The sequence below is a fragment of the Dermacentor andersoni genome, chromosome 1 (genome assembly GCF_023375885.2).
Source record: "Dermacentor andersoni chromosome 1, qqDerAnde1_hic_scaffold, whole genome shotgun sequence".
NCBI classification, from domain to species: Eukaryota; Metazoa; Arthropoda; class Arachnida; order Ixodida; family Ixodidae; genus Dermacentor; species Dermacentor andersoni.
Genome location: NC_092814.1, coordinates 166,165,908 through 166,188,241, shown reverse-complemented (window position 1 = coordinate 166,188,241; position 22,334 = coordinate 166,165,908). Strand labels below are relative to the sequence as shown.

At 44.6% G+C, this 22,334-nt stretch overlaps 1 protein-coding gene across 1 annotated transcript in view; it reads right to left on the bottom strand.

Annotated features, from left to right (window-relative positions):
• Window positions 1-10,643: 10,643 nt before the first annotated feature.
• The window catches only part of Syx16 (syntaxin 16), a 41,905-nt gene continuing 30,214 nt past the window's right edge, over window positions 10,644-22,334 (bottom strand). The window contains exon 9 of the mRNA XM_050194918.3: window positions 10,644-16,471. Coding sequence (XP_050050875.1) covers window positions 16,289-16,471 — 183 coding nt within the window. The 3' untranslated portion in view covers window positions 10,644-16,288. The remainder of the gene's footprint in view (window positions 16,472-22,334) is intronic.

Here is a 22,334-nt window from a genome sequence, read left to right as displayed (position 1 = left end):
TATTCAAAGGTAATCTTTCTTCAACATTGGTATTCGATTCTATGTGAATTTTTTGCTATTGGAACAGCCCTAGTGTACAATGGATCTTGCACTGTAGGTTGGTGCGCAGAGGCTACGGTACTAGTGTATAATGAAATGCAATATATATATATATATATATATATATATATATATATATATATATATATATATATATATATATATATATTGTTACGGGGATGTTGGGAGCATAGAAGATTGTATTTACAATATATATATACAAAATATGAGTCAGAGTAGTTAAGACAGCTAACCACCAACAGATCTGGATCTATAAACGGTGCCAACAGTAGCAGCCAGCGTCCCGTGATCTTCTTCCTCTCTTCTTTCATCCTTCAGTGACAGGACCCCTGGGTGGTGAAACGCCGTCGATCTCGGCGCATGGTAGGCGAAGAATTGCGAGCAAAGTATAGACCGTTTTTTCGTAGGCGCCGCCATATTGTGAACGCAGTGGCGCCGCCTATGAGCAGCGCCATACTGGCTTGGGTGAAAGCGGTCTTTTGCATGGCAGGTATACGCTCGGCGGTAGGTTCTGACGTTTGTTTTCGCGGTCGTGCGGTCTGCTTAGTATGACGTGCGTCTTCTACGTGGTAAACGGTACTGTGAGACATGCTGAAGTGGTTTAAGGCGTCATGGCCGGAATTTCTGCTGGCGTTGAGGTGGACGGAACACGCAGCGCGATGTATATATTTGAGCCTACAATCAGCCTCGGAGATCATTTGTGTATTTCTGAATGTTCCAATCACTAATGTGACCTTATTGCAGTATTATCCTCTATTTCTAGGCTGCGGTTTAGGAGCCATGACACATACGCGACGATCGTAACAGCGTGGGTACCGTTCTGCTACGATAGGAGCTGTGCTGTTATACTTTGACAAGCATTCAAACTGTTCGCTGCAGGTTACACTGCGTGACTACTTGGTTCGATGGATGAGGTTTCCACCTATGAATAAAATAGTTTTGGCTAGTAATAGAATCATACCTTACAGTCCGAATTAAGCTTGTCCAGCAAAGCGACCGTTTACGAACTGCGCGAGCGTCCTAAGCAGTAGTAGGTGCTGAATTACAGATATCTTTGTTCTATATAGCGCATGGTCCAAGCATACGGCATCAGCGGTTATATATTTATAAACGTTGTGCGGCGTTAGCCCGTTTTCTCTTGCTTTTTAGAGAAAGAGGATGATAACCGAATTTTTTTGCGGTTATGTTCGTTCAGTTCTCTACGACGCACTCACACGTATTAGGGAAATCTTGCGCTCAAAAATAGCCATCGCATTCTTTTTATGCGAACCCTCTCATATATTATATGGCTGTACACAGGCCAAAAGGGCAATGCCGAAGCACACAGCTTATATATATGTATCGTGCTGGCTCACCAACCGCAGTGATCGCTGTGTTGAGCAGCGCCATGGGCCACATGCAGCAAGGCTAGCGTAGACATATAGTAATTTCAAGCATACTAGACTTGAAATGCGTGAGAACGATGCCAGTGTATCACAAATACTTGATAGCGCTTGCCGCTCAGATATATCGTGGTTGCCTTAGGTTGGCCGTGCACAGCACGCGCTCTTATGTTTTACTCCCTACGCCAACCGATCAGACAGTGAGCTGATTTACCATTTAATGCTGGTAATACAGACACGCCGGTTTCCTTTGTTGAATTAAAATCGATATAAGCAAAATAGTAAAGAACACATACACGCACAGCGACTGATAATGCGCGTACACCGCGGCTGATTATGCGCGTCACATTTTTGCGCCCCCAAGACGTAATCCCGCCTACAGTAGTTACCGATGCACCGAAAGGCTTCCCTGACGACCTTATATGAACGAACATGGCGTAAATTTCACAAAGTAAGATCTAAAACATCTCGAAATCGTTCCGCAGCACGCGACAGCAATACTTTCAAGCAGCGCCGCGCCGGATCGCCCAAGCCAGAGAGGAGGAAAGGCTCTCCGCGCGCCCTATCCTCCTCGCCCGATGAAACGGTCTATAGCTTCAGCCGCGAAACGTGGACGTCAACAGGCGTCATACTTGAGGATGCATCAAACTGTAGTTTGTTGCACCTCAGGGCGGTCCCTCCGTTAGCAACCACTTTGTTGCATTTGTAGGCGATCCCACTGCAAGTGACCTGTCTCTCGAAGCTCCGCCGACATTACTTATTGGGTAGCGTGGCGTTGTCGGCGAGCTGCAGGCATCCGGTAGACCATGGCGACCGAGTAAGGGCGAGACGACGTTTTGCTAGTGCGAAACTTGCACTGTTTATTCAAAGGTAATTGAAAGAAAATAAGAAGAGAATGAATTATCAAGTATGAAGTATATCACAAGTACATGTCGGAGCCCCTTAAATAGGCTCTCTACAATCGTGTGGGCGGGATCTTGCTTCCGTCGATGACACGTGACAGGCACAGGGAGAAGGCCCCTCCTCCTGCAATACCAGGCACGGGAAGGATCGAGAAGTCGATCCTCTTTTCGACGAATCCGGCGAGTAGGTCGTGTGAAGGACCTCTCCGGCGCCGTGGGGTCCGGCCAAGAGAAGGTGAGGGGGATGAGGTGAGCACACACGATGCCACGGCCATGAGAGAAGCGGAAGAGGTCGCCCGTGGGCTCCGGCTCAGGGGGTAGGGTGAATGACCTCTCCGGCGCTCGTGGGCTCCGGCTCAGGGGATAGAGTGAATGACCTCTCCGGCGCCGTGGGGTCCGGCCAAGAGAAGGTGAGGGGGACGAGGTATGGCCCTTGGCGTCCGGCCATACCTAACAGACTCTCCGGCGGGGGAGGAAGATCCCGACGTGTAGGGGCCAGCAGCCGCTGTACGAGGGATCGGCGTTTCGGTTCGGGATTCTCCGTAGTGATCACGAACCCTTCGTTGGTAGCAGGTAGATTCCGGGGAGTGGTCATCCGTCCACGTGGCGCTCTTGTGACATTTCTCCCAGTCCGGTCCGGTGAAGTTGGTCTTGTCATTTTTCGTCTCCTGCGTGGGCAAGCAATCACCACAGAACAGTGCCGGACCCACAACCACAAAGCAGCGAGCACAAGGCCTCTCTCCCCCAAGGCACACCCGGCTTTTTTAAAAAAAAAAAGAAAACCCGCTACACCTTTCCCATTTCCTACGCGCGTCCTCCCCCCCTTCAACACTAAAAACAGCCATTTCTTGAAAGCCTTAGGACGTGGTCATTCAAATCAGCTAACAATCGGCTTCACTTCGGAAGCATATGAATGCACAAAAAAAAAAAAAATGCCACGGAAACCCGGATGAGTATGAGGCTTTCGATACTCTAGGGGTAATGACTTAAACCGTCGGCATTGCCGTTAAGCTGACCCTTCTTGAACCAGCGATATAGCAACTAGCTTTTGCACCGCCCAATCTAGACGATCCGCATGTTTCCAACCTATCGCAGTGGCGCACTTATCGCACGTATTGGTGCCACTGAACAGTCTGGCAATCTTCACAAGTACGTAATCACAAGCGCGCTAGCCTTGTGGTCACTATTCAGAACGCGTACTTGTGTCAGGCAAACTTTTCATTACGCCTACTCACGTTTCTTTCTTTAGTCCCTACAGGACACGTAGCCTAAACGCGCAACTAAAATTGCGAAACTTACGCACTCCGCAGAACTCTTAAACAAATTGCGTCTGCTAATAACTCGTTCTACGCACGCTCACTAGAGAAGTCAGAATACGGCTGCCCTCAACACACACGAGCAACCCAGTCATAATTCTGCTTCCTTCCGTCCACACAGGACACGCGCTAATGGAACTAAGAACGCTTCTCGGTGCAAATCATGCACCCACTGAAAACTTACGCGGCTAACCTTAGACCATAAAAACGCATAAAAAGACGAAGGTTAACTAAAACACACACGCGTTACCATAGGCCTCTCAACGATAACCTTGACACTCAGGTTACTTACACACAAAAATTGAAAGCCTATCTACTTATTCATGAACACCTCGCGATACTACATGTTTACAAAAAACCGCGTCTTTCAAATCTCGAGCCTCTCTAACAAAACATAAACAGAGCTCATACCTTACACATTGAAAGAAAATCTAGTCTCAAATCGCGAAATTTTCCAAATGTTCAAAAATAAAACAAAACATTTCCTTTCTACGGAAGCTTCCTTGGTCTCCCGTTTCAAACGTTTTCAACTGACTCATACTTTTGAGCCGGACTCGAGGGGGTCGCGGACCGAAAGCTACTCTGGCTACGGAGGAACAACAAAAGGGCTGACTCACTATCAGCTCCCCCAAAACGTTAGAGTCCCCTGCCAATTTGCGTCCTGGCGCCCCGCTTTCGGCATGGTCTCGATTGACCGCGTCGCTGCTCCCCACCTGGTTTCGTCTTGCCACCTTGCGCTTCTTCGTACTGCACGCTGAGCTTTGAAAAGAACGACGGAACGACAATGAATTTAACTGCCCCGTGCCCTTTTTCCGCGTCCGTGCAGAACATGCTTCTCGGTCCCCTTTTGACCGGTGGCTCGAACGTGTTTGATGCGTCAACATCGTCCGTGACGACCGCACCTTTCTTTTCGCTGCGCCCTGCCTTTTCGCGCCTGTTGCCGTCTTTGGCTTTGCTACTTTTAGTATGCTTTAGTCATCGCGTTCCGATCCTTACGGCGCTTCTTTCTGCGGCGCTTTCTCTTTGAATGCTCCTTCCTGTCGCCTTCTGGCTTCGCTACTTTAGCCATCGCATTCCGATCCTTACGGCGGCGCTTTCTCTTTGACTGCTCCTTCATGTTGCCTTCTGGCTTCTCGTGCTGGCCGTTACACATCTCATCGGCCCGGATCGGTCTCTTGCCCGCACAGTCTGAGTGATTATCATTTAAATCGACTCTATCTTTGCCTCGACTGACGGACAGCTCAACCGACTCTGGCACAATGCAGCAGGCTTTACTCGAGCTATGCAACTCGCACTCTTGCGAACTGCCTTCTACTGCATTGCCCAGCTCACGCTGTGCATCGACACACAGCCCGTCGGTCTCGAGCGCTGTCTCACACGCACAGTCCGAATGATTCCTAATTAAATCATCCATCTCTAGGCTACCTAGACTGGCGGAGAGCCGCACCGATCCCTGAACCATGCAGTTGTTCTCTCGTGAGCTACGGAGCTCGCCATGCCGAGAACTACTCTCAACTGCATCGTCCAGCTGGCATGCATCCTCACTTCGGCACGCAGGTCTGACTCGACATGGGTGCTCGCGTCTGTCAAGTCCGCAGTATTCTGTACCTCGCTAATGACCTCGCTACCATGAGATGCAACGCACACGCGCTGTAACTGTGCCAATTTGTTCGCAGCTGGCCTAGCTGTCTCTACAGTCCTCTGTTGGCACAGCACCTCGTCGCTCTCACTCTGGCCTTTAAAGGCCTCTGTTGCTACTAAGGCATCGTTAGCAGCTAGCCCTTTCCGTTCGAGTATGACTGGGCCGTTAATCTCACAGGCAATACTTTTCTCGTCGGCTTTTGGCGAAAGTCTGCTAGATACATTCTCATTCTTTTGCTCTGTACTGCCTGCAGAATTTTCAGACAGGCGTTGTCTTTGTTCGTTTAACTGCTGCCCATATTGTATCTCTTTGTCCAATGCCGCTAACTCTTTCTCGTACTTTTGCCTACGTTCTTCTCTTGCCTCACGTGCAACGCGCTCGCGCTCCTCTTTTTCCTCTCTTTCTTTAATGCTGTCTAGGTATTCCGTCAGTTCCTCGTCGTCTGCCCCGGTCGCTTCGATCGCCTCAATGATCTCCGGCTTTCTCTTTGATTCGGCAATTTGGAGGCCCAACTCTTTGGCCAAGCTCAACAATTCCGGATTCTTTATTGCCTTCAAGTTCATGGCTGCCCTTAGTGCTGCTAAACCTTCACTCTATACAACCTTGACGTACTCAAACTTCCGTCAACGGTTTAAAGAAAAATCACTCCTATGTACTTTCCAAAACATACGTAAAAGCCAAGTGATATCTCAGTGAAGAAAAGCCGAGCACTCACCATATGCAGTCATGATCCAGACACCTTCTTTCCGAACGTTGTTGCCAGGACGAAGAGGCTACGATCTCGTAGTTGTCGTCCAAGTTGGGGTCTCCAGGATTCCGTATCCCAATCGCTGCCAGCCAGTTTGTTGCACCTCAGGGCGCTCCCTCCGTTAGCAACCAGTTTGTTGCATTTGTAGGCGATCCCACTGCAAGTGACCTGTCTCTCGAAGCTCCGCCGACATTACTTATTGGGTAGCGTGGCGTTGTCGGCGAGCTGCAGGCATCCGGTAGACCATGGCGACCGAGTAAGGGCGAGACGACGTTTTGCTAGTGCGAAACTTGCACTGTTTATTCAAAGGCAATTGAAAGAAAATAAGAAGAGAATAAATTATCAAGTACGAAGTATATCACAAGTACATGTCGGAGCCCCTTAAATAGGCTCTCTACAATCGTGAGGGCGGGATCTTGCTTCCGTCGATGACACGTGACAGGCACAGAGAGAAGGCCCCTCCTCCTAGAATACCAGGCACGGGAAGGATCGAGAAGTCGATCCTCTTTTCGACGAATCCGGCGAGTAGGTCGTGTGAAGGACCTCTCCGGCGCCGTGGGGTCCGGCCAAGAGAAGGTGAGGGGGATGAGGTAAGCACACACGATGCCACGACCATGAGAGGAGCGGAAGAGGTCGCCCGTGGGCTCCGGCTCAGGGGGTAGGGTGAATGACCTCTCCGGCGCTCGTGGGCTCCGGCTCAGGGGATAGAGTGAATGACCTCTCCGGCGCTCGTGGGCTCCGGCTCAGGGGATAGAGTGAATGACCTCTCCGGCGCCGTGGGGTCCGGCCAAGAGAAGGTGAGGGGGACGAGGTAGCACCCATGGTGCCACACCAAGAGAAGGTGAGGGGGACGAGGTATGGCCCTTGGCGTCCGGCCATACCTAACAAGTTGCGTAATTTACGTCGTTGACTTGACGTAGGACTTCATAAGGCCCTGTGTAGCAAGAGAGAAGCTTCTGGGAGAGGCCAACCCGACGATGATGATGATGATGAAGCAACATTTGCTGGGTCTCCCATAACAAGGTCATAACAACAAGGTCTCCCATCGCTCAAGGGGTTGGGGATTGGGGATGTTGGTGGGAAGGGGAGGAGGGCGGGTCTTGAGTTCTGTGCACTCTGCCAAGACGTGCGGCAGGGTGCCCTTTTCTCTTCTGCAAAAAGGATAGAGGATATCGTATTCCGCAGGGTACATACGGTTCATGAGTACGGGATGCGCTAGCGATCCCGCCTGCGCTCGACGCAGGATCGTCTGTTGTTGCCTGGTGAGTTTGGGGTGACCAAAGGAGCACCTGGCGCGAACTTAACATCGCGATGGCACCGGTCATAACGCTCTTTTTGTATATGCTGCGAGGCTAATACACGAGATCGGGCGACTTGACGTACCATGTGAGCGCGATCGATGACTTCACGAGCGTACTCGGTTGCAACACGTGGCACAGAAGGGAGTATGGTGTCAAACAGCAATGTGGAGTCGCGACCATACAAAAGATAAAAGGGTGAATATCCTGTGCATGGTGTCATGTCGGGACGACTTATACGCGAACGTTACGTAGGCCAGCGTGGCGTCCCAGTCACGGTGATCGTTGGAGACGTACATCGACAGCATCTCTGTGATTGTTTGGTTGAGACGTTCCTAAGACAGTTCGTTTGTGGATTAAAAAAAAATTAGATTATGGGGTTCTACGTGCCAAAACCACTTTCTGATTATGAGGCACGCCGTAGGCACTCCGGAAATTTAGACCACCTGGGGTTCTTTAACGCGCACCTAAATCTAAGTACACGGGTGTTTTCGCATTTCGCCCCCATCGAAATGCGGCCGCCGTGGCCGGGATTCGATCCCGCGACCTCGTGCTCAGCAGCCCAACACCATAGCCACTGAGCAACCACGGCGGGTTCGTTTGTGGATGGTAGGCGGTGGACAGCTTGGTGCTCAGTGGCACAAGAGCGGAGGAGGTCGTCCACAACTCGAGACAATAATGAGCGGCCGCGGTCTGTAAGTAACTGTCGAGGTGCACCGTGGTGTAGAATGACGTCGTGGAGGAGAAAATCGGCGATGTCTGTTGTGCAACTAGTCGGCAACGCCTTTGTTATCGCGTAGCGTGTCGCATAATCAGTAGCGACGGCGATCCATTTATTCCCTCTAGTCATCGTCGGAAAAGGGCCAAGCAGGTCAAGGCCTACGCGAAAGAACGGTTCAGAGGGAATTTCAATTGGATGGAGTCATCCGACAGGTGGCAAGGGAGGTTTCTTCCGGCGCTGACACAATTCGCAAGTTGCGACATAACGACGCACGGAGCGGTAGAGACCCGGCCAGAAGAACCGGTGTCGTACGCAAAACGCCAGGGTGTCCCGCCGTCGGTGCATCGTGAAGTTATTCGAGAGCGATGGATTGCAGATGACGAGGAAGAGCAAAGAGCAACTCGGGGCCGTTAGGGTTGACATTGCGGCGGTAGAGGATGCCGTCGTGCAGAACGAACATGCGGCACGTGGCGTCAGTGCTGCCAGATTGCACTCCGGCGATGATGGACTGTAAGGATTCGTCGCGCTGTTGTTCAGCGCGCATGTCAATAATGTCAGTAAAGCCATCACGCAGGTCACCGGATCATGCAGGCTCAGGGGGTTCCACGGGGTGACGAGAGAGGCAGTCAGCGTCCTTGTGCAGATGTCCAGACTTACAGTTGACAACAAACGGAAATTCCTGGAGCCACAAAGCCCAGCGACCAAGCCGTCCTGTGGGGTCCCGGAAGGAAGACAGCCAGGAGAGTGCGTGGTGGTCTGTAACGACTGAAAACGTGCGGCCGTACAAATATGGCCGGAACTTGGCGGCAGCCCAAACTAAAGCCAGGCACTCCCGCACGGTGATGGAGTAATTTCTCTCGGCAGGCGACAGCAGGCGGCTGGCGTAAGCTATCACGCACTTGGTACCATTCTGTTATTGGGCGAGAACAGCGTCGCTGCCATGGCCGCTTGCGTCAGTGTGGACGTTGGTCGGTGCAGATGGATCAAAGTGGGCAAGTATTGGCGGAGTGGTCAGAAATCCTATGAGAGCGCTGAACGTGTGAGCCTGCTCCAGGCCCCATGAGAATGGTGTGTTCTTTAGATCTGTCAAGGGCCGAGCAACGTCGGCGAAGTTTTTGACGAAATGGCGAAAGTAAGAACACAGGCCGACGAAGCAGCGCACATCAGAAGCAGAACGTGGCACAGGGAAACTGCGTACGGCGCGAACTTTTTCCGGATCTGGTTGGACACCGGATGCGTCAGTGTCCCAACACGGTAATCTGACGGCGCCCGAATTGACACTTCGAGGAGTTCAGTTGGAAGCTGGCTTTTTGTAAGACCGCAAGAATGGCAGCGAGTCGGGTTGCGATAACGCAGAGAGAAGCGTCGGGGTGGAGCGAAAATAGTAGAAGAGCGTTTGTTAGCTCTGGCATTGGCGACAGCACACAAACTAATGTTTTCAAGTTCCTGGCAAACGATGGCTTGTATGAGGGGAACTGAAAATGTGGTAGCATCAGGGCTACGGGAACAGAAAGCTGCGGGCGCCATCGCACCCAGTTCACATCTAACGATTCGCACCATGTCCTCTGATCGCAACACATGCTGCTGTGTGGGTTGATCTTCACACGTTGACGTTGCGGCAGTATTGGGAAGTCTGGCGAATGGTTGCAAGACGCGTCAGCTTTTGGCCTGCTCGAATTGTCGGCACTCTTTAATGATTGCATCAACTGTTGAGCAGCTCTTGCACATGAGCAGATTAAACACGTCGTCAGCAATGCCCTTAAGCACGTGGCCGACCTTCTCAGCTTCTCAGGACAGGGACGAACAAATGAAAATTAGGTAGGCAAAAACAGCCAAACAAAGGGTGTCTCAGGCTGGAGTCAATGTTTCGACAAAGGAGCTCATCTTCGTCCTGACCAAGACCAGTACCCTTGTTCAACCACTGTTGTATACATGTAAGTCTCCTGTGTATCTTAAAGAAATAATTTGATTAAATTCACCGTTTTTTTTTTGTGCCAGAACCATGATCTGATCATGAGGCACACCACAGTTGGCGACTCCAGATTCATTTTGACCAGCTGGGATTCTTAAACATGCACATATGTCTAAGTACACAAGCACTTTTGCATTTAGCCTCTATCAAAATGCGGCCGCAGTGCATGGGATTGAACCCATGACGCCGAGCTCAGCAGTGCGACACCATAGCCACTGAGCTACCGCAGAGGGCAAGTCTCCGCTTCTTGTGATCTTTTGTCTTAAATGAAAATGAGGTGGCATTCCATCAGAGTACAGAGGATAGCAAATGCAGATATCGTGCATATGGCATTGCATGTTGCTATTCACTGTGCTTGAAGCCAGTGATATTTCTTTTGCTGATCTTGTCAGAACATTTGAATGGCCTCCGGTTGCAGACAATTTTTTCACAGGAAAGAAACTATTCACTTAGGATTAATCTATACCTTATTTTGCATTTTTGTCACATTAGTACTATATGACAGGCATTGAAGCTGTGGTATATGTTTTTCACTTGGAACAGTGAAAAAACAAATCCAACAGAAAAAAATTTCGAGTAAATGAAGAGGCAGGACATGAAAGTAACATCACATGCACATAACATTAACGTGCCTTTTATGTTGCAATGTTTGCAGCACTTACAATTTTATTAGTGAAAAACATTTACTTTGAGGTTCAAGGGTGGACTCCATGAATTTTAACTGACCCCTGACGAGTAGTAGCATTTATAAAGCAACAATCAAATCCACAGCATATTACCTAGATTCCCATGCAAAATAAAAGACTCGGGTAACAAGCAAATTTCAACATAATTGTAGTGCTGGTTACTATAAGAAAAATAATGTAGCTTTAGGACAGCAAGAAACGTGCACTTCCGAGCACACAATTTTTCTCAGTCTTGACAGTTTTTAGCTCAACAGCCATCATAACACAACTATTCTTTCACACCTTTCTGAACAGCCTTCACACACATACAAAAAAGCAAGCGAACATTTAAGACAGTAATGTACCTGCAAGACGCTAGCAAATTCAGATCTGGTCTCGAGAAACCCAAACAACCTTGTCGCCTCATGTGTGATTCAACTGCATGTGTAACTAAAGGCCAAATTATTACATTAGGTCTGCACCATTTTTATCCGGGGTAAATGCTCCTGTAAGTTGTGGTCCAAGTGTAGAAGTCGGAAGATGCTAGCTTTTTAACATTCAGCAAAAAGCTGTGGCGCACCGGTGCTTCTTTGCCTATAGCTTGAAGTACAGCTGGTGCACAAAGCATGTCTCTCTGTATGCTCAGTAAGTACCATAGGTTAGAATGTATATACAATCAAGTTCCAAATTTATTTATAGATACGGTAAACCTTCCGCATCTACTACAAAAGAACACAAGTAGAAAAATAGTTTACCAACACTATGTCCATTGAAGATTGTTATGCAAGGGAAATATATTTCAACCTACATGCCTATAGCACAGCCCCTTAATAGTGGGTTTCAGATGTATATACATGGAACAAAACTTACAAAGAACACATCTCCTTGCACGATTTTCTCCCAACAGCACTTAAGGAGGGAAGGACACAATTAAAACTAGTGCAGCTAATGCTTTTCAGTGTTCTAGAGGATGAGCACAAATGAACAGCACTAAAGCTCAAACTTGCTTCTTGAGAGGTTTCTTGTTGCTGTTAATGTGTATCACTATACATCATGCGAAATATATTTAACGGAAGCTATTTAGCTGCTGCTGTGCAAACAGTGAAGCTGTGTATCACTCTATGTCCACTTTGGAGCATTATTAAACTAATACACCAAGGCTGGTATAATATAAAATTATTCCAATCTGTTTTTATTTTAAATCGGCCATCAGCGCTCCCTAAGAGGCCAAAATGTCTCGGGCTCTGCCCATATAAGTGTGGCGCCCTCCCATATGGGCAGAGCCTGAGCCATTTCGATCTATCACAGAGGGCTAATGGCCGATTCGGAATAAAAACAGATTGGAATAGTTTTACGTTATGCCGGCCCAGCCTTGCATTCAGAGCTCTTTCAATATGGCAGTGATGAATATCAAGTGTGAACAAACTGTCCACATCAATATAATGCATGGAAATGCATAGCAAAGATTGTTATAAGGTGCAGAAAGTGAGAGAGCCAGGCACAGGCAAACATTGTATTACCATGTCACCTCCTTTTTGAATTGTTTTTTTTTTATTCTTAAGAAGTGTAGTTTTCAGAAATTCCACTTCAATTACATATCAATACAAATGCTTATTCGTTTCTGAGCCCTTCTGCAGAGGCCATTGTAACCAAAAATGCTTTTCCTATTTCAAATGGTAAAGACACAAAGAATGCTGCATTCTCACACACTACAAAAAGTGAAATGTCCCTTCTTATGTATTTTAATTTCTGGACAGTAAGGAAGCCTATCTTAGTATAAGCACGTTGATACTTTTGCACTTGAATCTTTGTGAAACCTTTAAGGCTTTCCTTATCGTGGCTGCTGTCTTGCCGAATATATTTGTGGAATATATTTATGCATATATATACAAAGGCTACATGAAGGTATCTACAAGCGGCTCATATAAACCTTGTAGGCTGACCATGTATGTCTAGCTCTGTTCTTAAAACAAATTAATTTCCTATATAAAATCTGCACATATAACGTTAGCTCAAGGGCATCTATAAAGCACACCAATGTATTATTGGAATGGTGAATCATACTTAATGGAGTCATTGAATTACATAATTTTCTTTGATTTAGACACTCAGTATGTGCCACTAGGTTCTTGGCCAATCTTCCAGAATCGGCATGTTCCACTATATACAATTTCAACTTAAAACATGTAGATATAATTTCGGTTCATAGATATCGCTAAAGCACACTGATCTGCGAACAGACTGATTAATTATATTTCAAGAAATCTTTACTTTCTTTGATTTAGCCATTCGTTATCTGCCACTGGCGGTTAGCCCATTTTCAGCCAATCCTCCAGAATGGTTATGTCCCACTGTAACACTAGAGGTACAAAATCCTTAAATGTTGCTTGATACGTGTCATACTTTTCTGTGCACACACCTGTCAATACCAAATTGCATGCATCGCCATTAGCTGTAAAGTATTTAATTAATCACTCCACTCAAGCTTTGCTCTGCATAGATCCCAACAAGTGCATTGGATCTGTATGAATTTTTAAAGATACATCTGTAATGATCATAAGTGCACAGGTAACTAAACACACCTATTAGCACACACTGCCTCACGAATTATGACTGCTCAAATAACTCAGAATATTTGAGAACATTGTCATGTGACAGAGGAAGAGCCAATGCCATCATAAACTCGCCTTTCCTGGCAGCTTTTCTCTGCATGCTTCATTTTAATTACAGTGCTTTCATGTGTAAAGGGGTAACAGGATACATCTGACTAACACTAATTTGATTTTTGTTACTGCATTAACAAGAGCATAAGCATCCCACAATTCTAAGCAGTCTCGACCACAGCACTTAAAAAGAAATTAAATATTCACAAATGAAACTGAAGCTGATTCAGTTCTAAGTAGTCTTTTCTTGTTCAAGAGCTTACTAATTTGATCCTGCCAGAAGGTCCCAGCCAAGCTTTCTGTTTTCTGTCTTAAAGGGGCCCTAAGCTACCCTGACATTTTCAACACATTTAAATGAACACATGCATCATGTACAGAATATTGCAACAATTATCTTTGCCAAACACGACAGAACTACGCACTTTGGGGAAGTCACAAATTTAAAGAACAATCTCATGCACCTCTCGGGGCTTTTCCAGTCTCTTTGTATGTCGCAATGCCAGCAGGGTTGTGCATGTAATGTCACCAGGGTAAATGGTGTTGATCTGTTGGTTGGCAAAGAAGGAGAGCGCCAACATGATGAGAGCTGGCTGTGTGTACTGAGAAAATATAGGGGCTTGCCCATTGTGCACCAATGATCTTTCCGTGAAGCTTCCATTCAGTCTGCACAACACAGAGGGTGATTAGGGGTGGACAATGAAGGATGTTTTCTTCTTATGTGATGTGACCCATAGCTTTCACTGCACTGTATGGAGTTGGTGATAGTAAGCGGTGAGAAGGAGCCTAGGGGAAGAGTAGTGAAAGCAAGCGAGAAATTATGGCGGTCATGTCGTCATTCATCAAGTGCCTGTAATTTTTATATTATGGCATCTTTTTGAAAAATTATTGTGGCTTTATGTTGATTGTAGAATGGGACGCAGCTGGCATTATATAAAGAAGTTGTATAGCTCAAAGTCATTTAGGGACCCTTTAAAAATGCCATACATCAGACGATCTGACCTTTACTGATACACAAGCAGCATAAGGAAGAGCTAGACAAAGCAGCAAGCAGTGCAGTCAGAGTGGCGAAAAAGAAAATAGAGCAGAATGGGTCAAGCAGATCCGGATAACCGAAAGATATATTAACACTATGAATTGAATGCTATTTCTGCAGAAGATGGATTTCATTTTTACCTATTCTTGCCAGCAGTTTTGTTGAACATTTTGTCAACATTGAAAGAGAAGTGGATATTTGGAGTGCCATGACTAGCAATGCTGTTTTGCATATCATGAGAGGCAGCGCGAATGGTGGAGATGACAAAAGCTACAAGGTTTCTGTCACAGATATTACATAAGAGTGTCTATGCACAACAGAAGCTGGGCTCAATGCCGCAGAAGTTCTTTCATGGGGCCCATGCTGAAGAGGCATTTAATTAAATACACTGGTGTGCTAGAAAACAGGCTATCTCAAACATTCTTTAAAGCTTGAATGACACCAGATGATCATGAATCGTTTTGAAATAAAGAGACTGCAAGTTTGAAAATTTTTCTGCCTTTCCTTTTAATTCAATGTGCTCGATAATTCAGCCAATTTTCACAGCTCCATCAGGGTTTACTTAATGAAAGTTGACTGTACAACTAAAAGTGTACTATCAGAATAAATGAAAATGCAAACAAGTAAAAAATGACTAGAATGTGTCATTGCATTTCCGGGTCTGTCTGCATTTGCAATACACAGTGGCTTATAAAGGCTCCAAAACTTTTACATTTGAGAATACACCATACTTCGGAACAAGCTACAGAGTGGCTGCATGTCGGACTCCCACGCAACAGGTGTTCTGATCAGCTTTTTCTTGTTTGCATTTCCATTTTTTGCTGGTGATACACACTTCTTTGGACAGCTGTGCAGACACATTTAAAATACTAATGCATGAAAAAAAAACAATCATAAAAACAAAACTTGGATCTTCGAAGACTAGGGAAATTTAAATGGACACCGTGAACTTGTGCAGCATACTTGCAGCATGGCTGCTGCATCATTTGAATGCCAAAGAAAATTCAGCACAAAGAACATGCCAGAACTAACTCTGTGATACAAATCAAAAAGAAAAATTAACTACACAACTAAGACCATAGAAAAATCTGAAGTCTGTAAAAACTAATACAAGCCTTCACATTCACTTGTTTGCCTGGCCTGCTGAACATAGGATGGTAAAAGTTCTTGTGGTAAACAGCAGAATTTGTTGCCCCACAAGGTCGTACACCCTGCTAGCTTTTCCGTTTTTGAAGTTGGTTGTGTTGTCATAAAACAAATAGTTATCCCAAAAGTTGGGCACTAGGGATATACGAGTTAACATAGAAATATAGCTTGATTAATTAAAATAAGTTTACACTGGCCTTAAACATCAGTGATAGAGCACATAAGTCAAACCATGCTTTGGAGTACCTGAGAGAAGAAAATGTGTGCAAAATTACCTCAGAAAGGAGCTTTATGTGCATACAAAAAAATCCAGCCATTACTTCACCAACAGCCATCAATGAATGACAGCAACAGTTAATTGAAAATGATGGTGACAAGCAGAAAATACTCGCACTACCAAGCATAGCAAAGTATAAGCACCAGTAGCTGGAGGTGCCCTGTATCACAGGTGTTTTCTTTTTTTTTTTTTGTGCACTAAAAGAAATGAAGAGCAAATATGCATGTTGTCAGCTTCACACAGTGCATTCCTCTTAGGTAGTTTCCAGTCAACATATACATCAGTCGCACCACAATGTTTCAAGATATAACACAATTGTGAACCAGGCAACACCTTTGCCCCCGAGCAATGCAGCATTGACAGTAATGCATACACTGTGGTGGTGCATGAAGGTGTGTCCCACACTGATATGTCTCTGATGTCACCCGCAGGTCATGAGTGGAAAGCACAGCACTGTTTCAGTCTACAGCTTGAATGCAAAGAGAAGGATAATGAGGATGATAGTGGAGGCTGCCATGACAAGGATGCACATCATTTTATGGTTCTTCTTCTGATAAGTGTCAGCCTTTTGTAGCTGTTGGAGGCCCTGCTGAACCCTTGTCTGCACTGTGTCCAGGTTATAGTCTATGCGATCCAGCACAGTTCCCTGTCAAAATTAAAGCATAAAAAGAAATATATTTCAGTAAGAAGACAATTTTGCTGTGTGTACATTTGAATAGAGTGATGTAAAATAACCAAAAGATGTGAGTGGACCATCTTATTTGGAATTTTGGCATTTCAGTTCTTGCAACAAAAAATAAAAAAAGGGGAAAAAGCTGTATATAGACACTTGCCTAGATATACTATAATATAAAACATTTTGTGCTGCAATAGAATAATTTGAAATTGCCTCAGCACACGTAATGTTGTGTTTTTGGAAACACCAGACATTTAACACATTTAAATGCCCTATAACTGAACGTACCAGTGTGGCAATGGTGGCATCAAAATGAAGTTTACATGCAGCACTTGTTTTTTTCCACAATGCAAAAAGATGTGCCCTGGTTTACTACCAGCATCCTTGAGGGGATAGTACTGTGCTGGCACTACATACGTTTCTCCAGCCACGACATATCACCTATTTCCTTTCTTAAAGACTGGACCACAACTTGGTGCCATATAAGCCCTCCATGCACCACTGCTAGCTAATCTCACTGAACTTGTCAACCATTGCTACATTTTCAGTCACTTCTCACCTTCCTATATCCAGCCTTGTGAATTACCAAGGAGCCCAGCTTCTCAGAAGAAATTCTATTTTCCACTCCCTTCCTCACATGCACTCACAAATACATATGAACAGACGACAACTGCAACAGATGATCTGCATCCTCAGGTGGAAGTGCACCATTGGTTTGAAGAAACATCTGCATTTGTTGCAGTTCTGTTTTTACAGGTATACAAATTACTATACATACATATACCATTAGAGAAAAAGATTAGCAGAGTAGCATATATGAAGTATGCGTGATGATGTCACATGAGAAACCAATGAGACTGCTCGCCCAAAAGGCATCACTTGCGTATTGTTTATAGAATGGACAGGGACGACATGAAACATGCAGAGAGGGGTGCGAGATCTTTAAAATCCATAAATAAATTACAAGGTTAAATTTGGTTCTTAATATTCACAAGGACTTCCCTTACCAAATGAATGTGTTCGTGGTTTCATTCCAGGTCATTTTGTTTGTATGTGCAATATAACAAAGGCGTTCAGGTGTGAAATGTTTACAGTGCTACAAGAAAACTAAGCACAATAGTGGGGTGTAAATTGCAGAAATTAATCATAAAGGTTTTGTGGGTAAATCGCAACTGTTAGTGGGGAGTGCTCAACACTCAAAAAGTCACAAAGCTGCCATTTAGTGAGTGCCAGAGTATTTCTACAATATGTAAAGGATTGCTGTAAGAGAGTGTAGTAGGCACATAGGAGTATGAAACTTTTCAAGGAGATATGGAACTCTTTATGGATGCTCATGGTAGATTCAAAGCATGTCTAGAATGACTAAGAGAAAATTTGAGGTGCTTTAGGTGAACCTATGCCATGCACCGAAGTCCATAGCTGTTGAAAAAGCATGCTTCAAGGAGACTTTGAGAGTGCTGCCAAGAGCTGAGAAAACTTGTGTAATGATTAGCTAGGAGTTTCAAGAACATCTTGAGGGGAGTTACGCAGAGGAAAAAAAAAAAAAAAGAGAAGAAGAGATAGCATGTTTTGAGACATTTTATTGCATTATCATGACTCCACTAATTCTCCACAAATTTCAAATCTTACCAGTATATTTATCCAAGCATACACTCTATTCCTACATATTGTCGAACCAATACAACCTGTAGTTATTTTACAGCAAACATATTGTGCTCTCAACAAGCCTGGAGGCACACTGAAATTTTTACAATTTTGCTGTTGTCTTGTGGCTCCCTCATTCCTCCTACAGCTTTCAAATTTCATCAGAAAGTTTTTGAATACATATACTCCATTCATATGAGGTTTATACTGAACAATCCCAGTAGTTCTCTCATGGCACTTCAATATACAGCCTCAAAATGCTCCTGAGCAAGCAATCACTTCAACTGACTATTTCCTGCAAAGTGTCTAATTCATACCCAGGCCTGTATATGTATCCATGAATTACCCTTACCATTCCCACACTTCCTCTAATTTTCAGTGAGCTGAGACGTTTGGCTCTTCAGACAAGTGTGCGCTTGTGTTTCTGGGTCTGTGGTTACGTATCTCATTTACATGCCTTTAGTTTATGTGGATCTTGTTTATAATTATTTTTATGAGACATTTTAGTTGCAATAGAAGCTTTGTTGCAAAAACCTCATGCTCCTTGAAACCCCTCACATATTTATGCAACCTTAAGTAAGCATATACTAAGGTCAGTTGTTACTGCTAAATGGCACCCTTGTCAATTGCTAAAAGTAACCGGACGTTGCTGGAGGCTAGGGAAGATTTGGATTTTGGATGGAGTGAGTGGGGGGGGGAGAGAGGGAACGCAACAGCTGCCACTGTCTTTTGTGTATGCCTACTAATGGTTGAACAAATACGCTAGGGCTTTTCATATGCTTAAGTGTCAAATGTCATCATGTACAATTCTTAACACTTGGTGTTCCCTTGGCTATGAAAGTTGCTTGACCTAGACCCCCCCCCCCATACTGCACTGCATGAAGAATAAAGGAAGTTGAATTACCCCCTCCCCCCCAAAAAAAATAAAGCAGCATGAACTACCAAAAGTTGACATATTTTTAACAATATCACTACAGATAAACATTTAATTTGAGTTGCTTCAGCAAACAAATAGTATGGCAATCTAAGAAGTTTCCAAATGTTGATACTTCAATAGAACAAAATGTACAAAATACAGGTTAACATTTGGCTTATCTTAAAGGGCCCCTCACCAGGCCACATAGCAAATTTTGGTTATACGCTAGAAGTTGTTATGTGCCCTCTGGGAGCGTTCTACCGCAATAATCTTTCAAATTGGTTCATTAACAGCCTAGATAGAAATATTTCTGTACTGCGAACCCATGATTTCAGGAGGCGAGCATTACCATCAACATAGATGCTCTCTCTACTTGCCCTGTCTAGCCTCCGTAAGCAAAATTCCTTCCCTGCGTTTTCCTATACCGGAGCTGGAGGATAGTGTGACGCATATGTCACAGGCCCCACCTTTTTTTCTTTCTTTACTTGCTTTTCTGCTGCATGGAGCACTTTTGCTGACGGTCTCGCGTGTGAGCTGTCATGTTAGTCTCGTTTCGCACAGCACACTATTTTGCAAGTATAAGCGTACACCTGACTAGTAGTATCAGTTACTGCTACACGAACACTGAGGTAGACGCAAGCGGACCACAGAGCATGATCGTGCACTCAAGCATGGTAGAAAATGACATAGTTTCGTTCTCGGCATGCGGGACTGCGCGACATGGAAACAAGCAAAAGAAACGGAAGTACACCTCTCTTGCTATGGTACAAAGTAAAACAATGGCATGAGGACATTTGGTTTGTAGTTTTTATTATTTATCTAAACTTTACTTCATCTACTGAAGCAACAGATCGAACAAATAAGTGCTGTTACTTTGAATAATTCTCAAAGTCATGTGCCACTGTGAGTGACGTCACAGCACGGCGAACTATGTAGGCACACTTGCACGATTGACGTCGATTCTCCAGCTGGGAGCACAGTGCTCGCGAGGAGAAGGGCACAAAGCATTTGGAATTGGAAGGTTTAGAATTTCAGCTCTTTTCGCAGCACGTAGCGGTGTAATACTTTGCAGGCACGATTGTTAGCGCACATTGTATGCACTGCACTTGTCAGTTCAAAATGGCCAGAACTGGTGAGGGGCACTTTAATGAAGGCACTGTGTTGTGTTCTAAGCAAGAAGAAAGTACTAACTGGTCATTATGGGGAACCAGAAACCGTATTTATGCTTCTAAATTATGGTATAAGAAATAGCCTCAGTTGTTGCAAAATAAATTAAAGTAACATTTGCACACAATCAAGTCCCATCCTATTGTATCATCCACAGGGAACAACAAGCTCAAAAGCTCAAATGAAGTTGAGCACAATAAAAGACTACAAACGAGAATACACAGAGAGACAGTCTGTCTATCTGCCTGTTTCTCCTCATCCAGTTATTTATTGCGCTTAAGTTTGCCTTAGCCTACAAAATTATACCAACTAGCCTAATTGTCTTCATTACCAAAAACTTAGTTTTTAAATCAACTTGACATATGACCAGGACACTTAAATGAATGTATCTACCCTCTTTCATGTACACACTATTTGATAGAACACTTTTCAGCACTAACACACACTCGGTCACAATTCATTGTCATCAATTTTGCAATATACCACAAAGTAATCACACACTGCTGAGTAGCAGCCTCAAACTACCCCGAACTAACACAACTGCGCTATTTACACAACACAACTGCATTGTTTTTATCTTCTTTCTTTAGTTTAAAGTGCTAACGGAATGAAACGCGTCAATTTAGGGCTAAGTAGTGCGCATACTTTCGTTTCAACCGGCTGCAGTTCGTGTCACATCGACGTTAATTATGGCGCGAACGCTTACACCGGAGTCCTCGTCACGTTTGGTGACCAAATTCCTAGCAACATGACATGGTGCTGTCGCGTAGTTTGCATATATGTAGGGTTCTACTAAATGCTCTGTGTCCTATTTCATTCCGTGAGCACTGTACATGTGTTTGTACAGCTTTTGTTGAGAATGATTAATCACTTATTGAAAATGATCAGTTACCAACTAGCCCAACTTTTCGTTCGGCAGAGGAAACGATGAAGAGTACAACATTAAATAAAGACATTGCACTGCTGCGGACACAGCAGTGCAAAATCCTTATTCTTGACCAATCACTTTTGGGGCCAATTTCACTACTATTGTATGACAAAACGTCCAGCACAGCACATGTCTCGAGCTATGCACATCCTGCGATGTGCTAGAGGACTGTGCAACATGAGAATTAATGCTAATGGGGGGCATGTCATTGGTTTTATCAACAACTCCTGCTGGCTTAACCTATCAAAGGGAAGTGAAAGTGATATCCAAAAGAATGATGAACCAAGAATATGGCTCCTGGTTGTCATTTCTGGTTGAAAAATTATACCACTATGGGCTGCATGGACCTTTTCTCTCTCTGGTTGTCAATTACTTTTCAACTCATACCCAGTCCATCGCTCTAAGTTCAATCAGATGCAGAAAGATTCAGCTCCATAGTGGCATGCCACAAAGTTCAGCGATTGCGCCACTTTTGCTTAATGTGCATTTCAATGATGTATGTATTGGACTGCAACATTGCCGTATATTTCAGTATGCCGACGACATTCTTATAATATCAACTAATGAATGTTACTCAGAAGCAATTTCTAATTTACAAAGTAACTATTATCTAATAACATTATGGTGTAGCAATAATCAAATTACACATAATAGCAACAAAACTCATCTTACGTGTTTCCACAACCCTCATAAACATGTTCCTGCTAATATTTAAGTGTGTCTTCATTCTTCCAGTAGTCTGAACTGCAATGGTCCATCAATAGTGTGTGTTATAACAGTTAAATAGTACTTGGGTTTGTTGTTTGATTTTGACATGTCTTGGAACAGTCATCTAGCCTACGCTTGTGAGCAATTAAGGGAAACTGCTTGTTTACTTTGCTTTATAAAGGCATTTTGCCTTTTCCAAGTGAGGAAACAAATTGTACACTCTTTGGCATATTCTGTGGTACAGTGTGGTATTTGTTGCTTTTCTTTTTGTTCTGTAGACTGACAAAGCAAAGTTGACAGTGTGCTCAAGGAATTTTTAGCTTCAGTAATGTATGGTTTACAGGAAGACTAACGTCTGTTTTTTTTTCTGCATGTGCTGGACACTTTGAGCATCTATTTATTGAAACTGTGCTTTTTAAGTATTTGTGGTCACAACAGTTTTGCAGGTCCTATATGCCTGGTTGTGAACT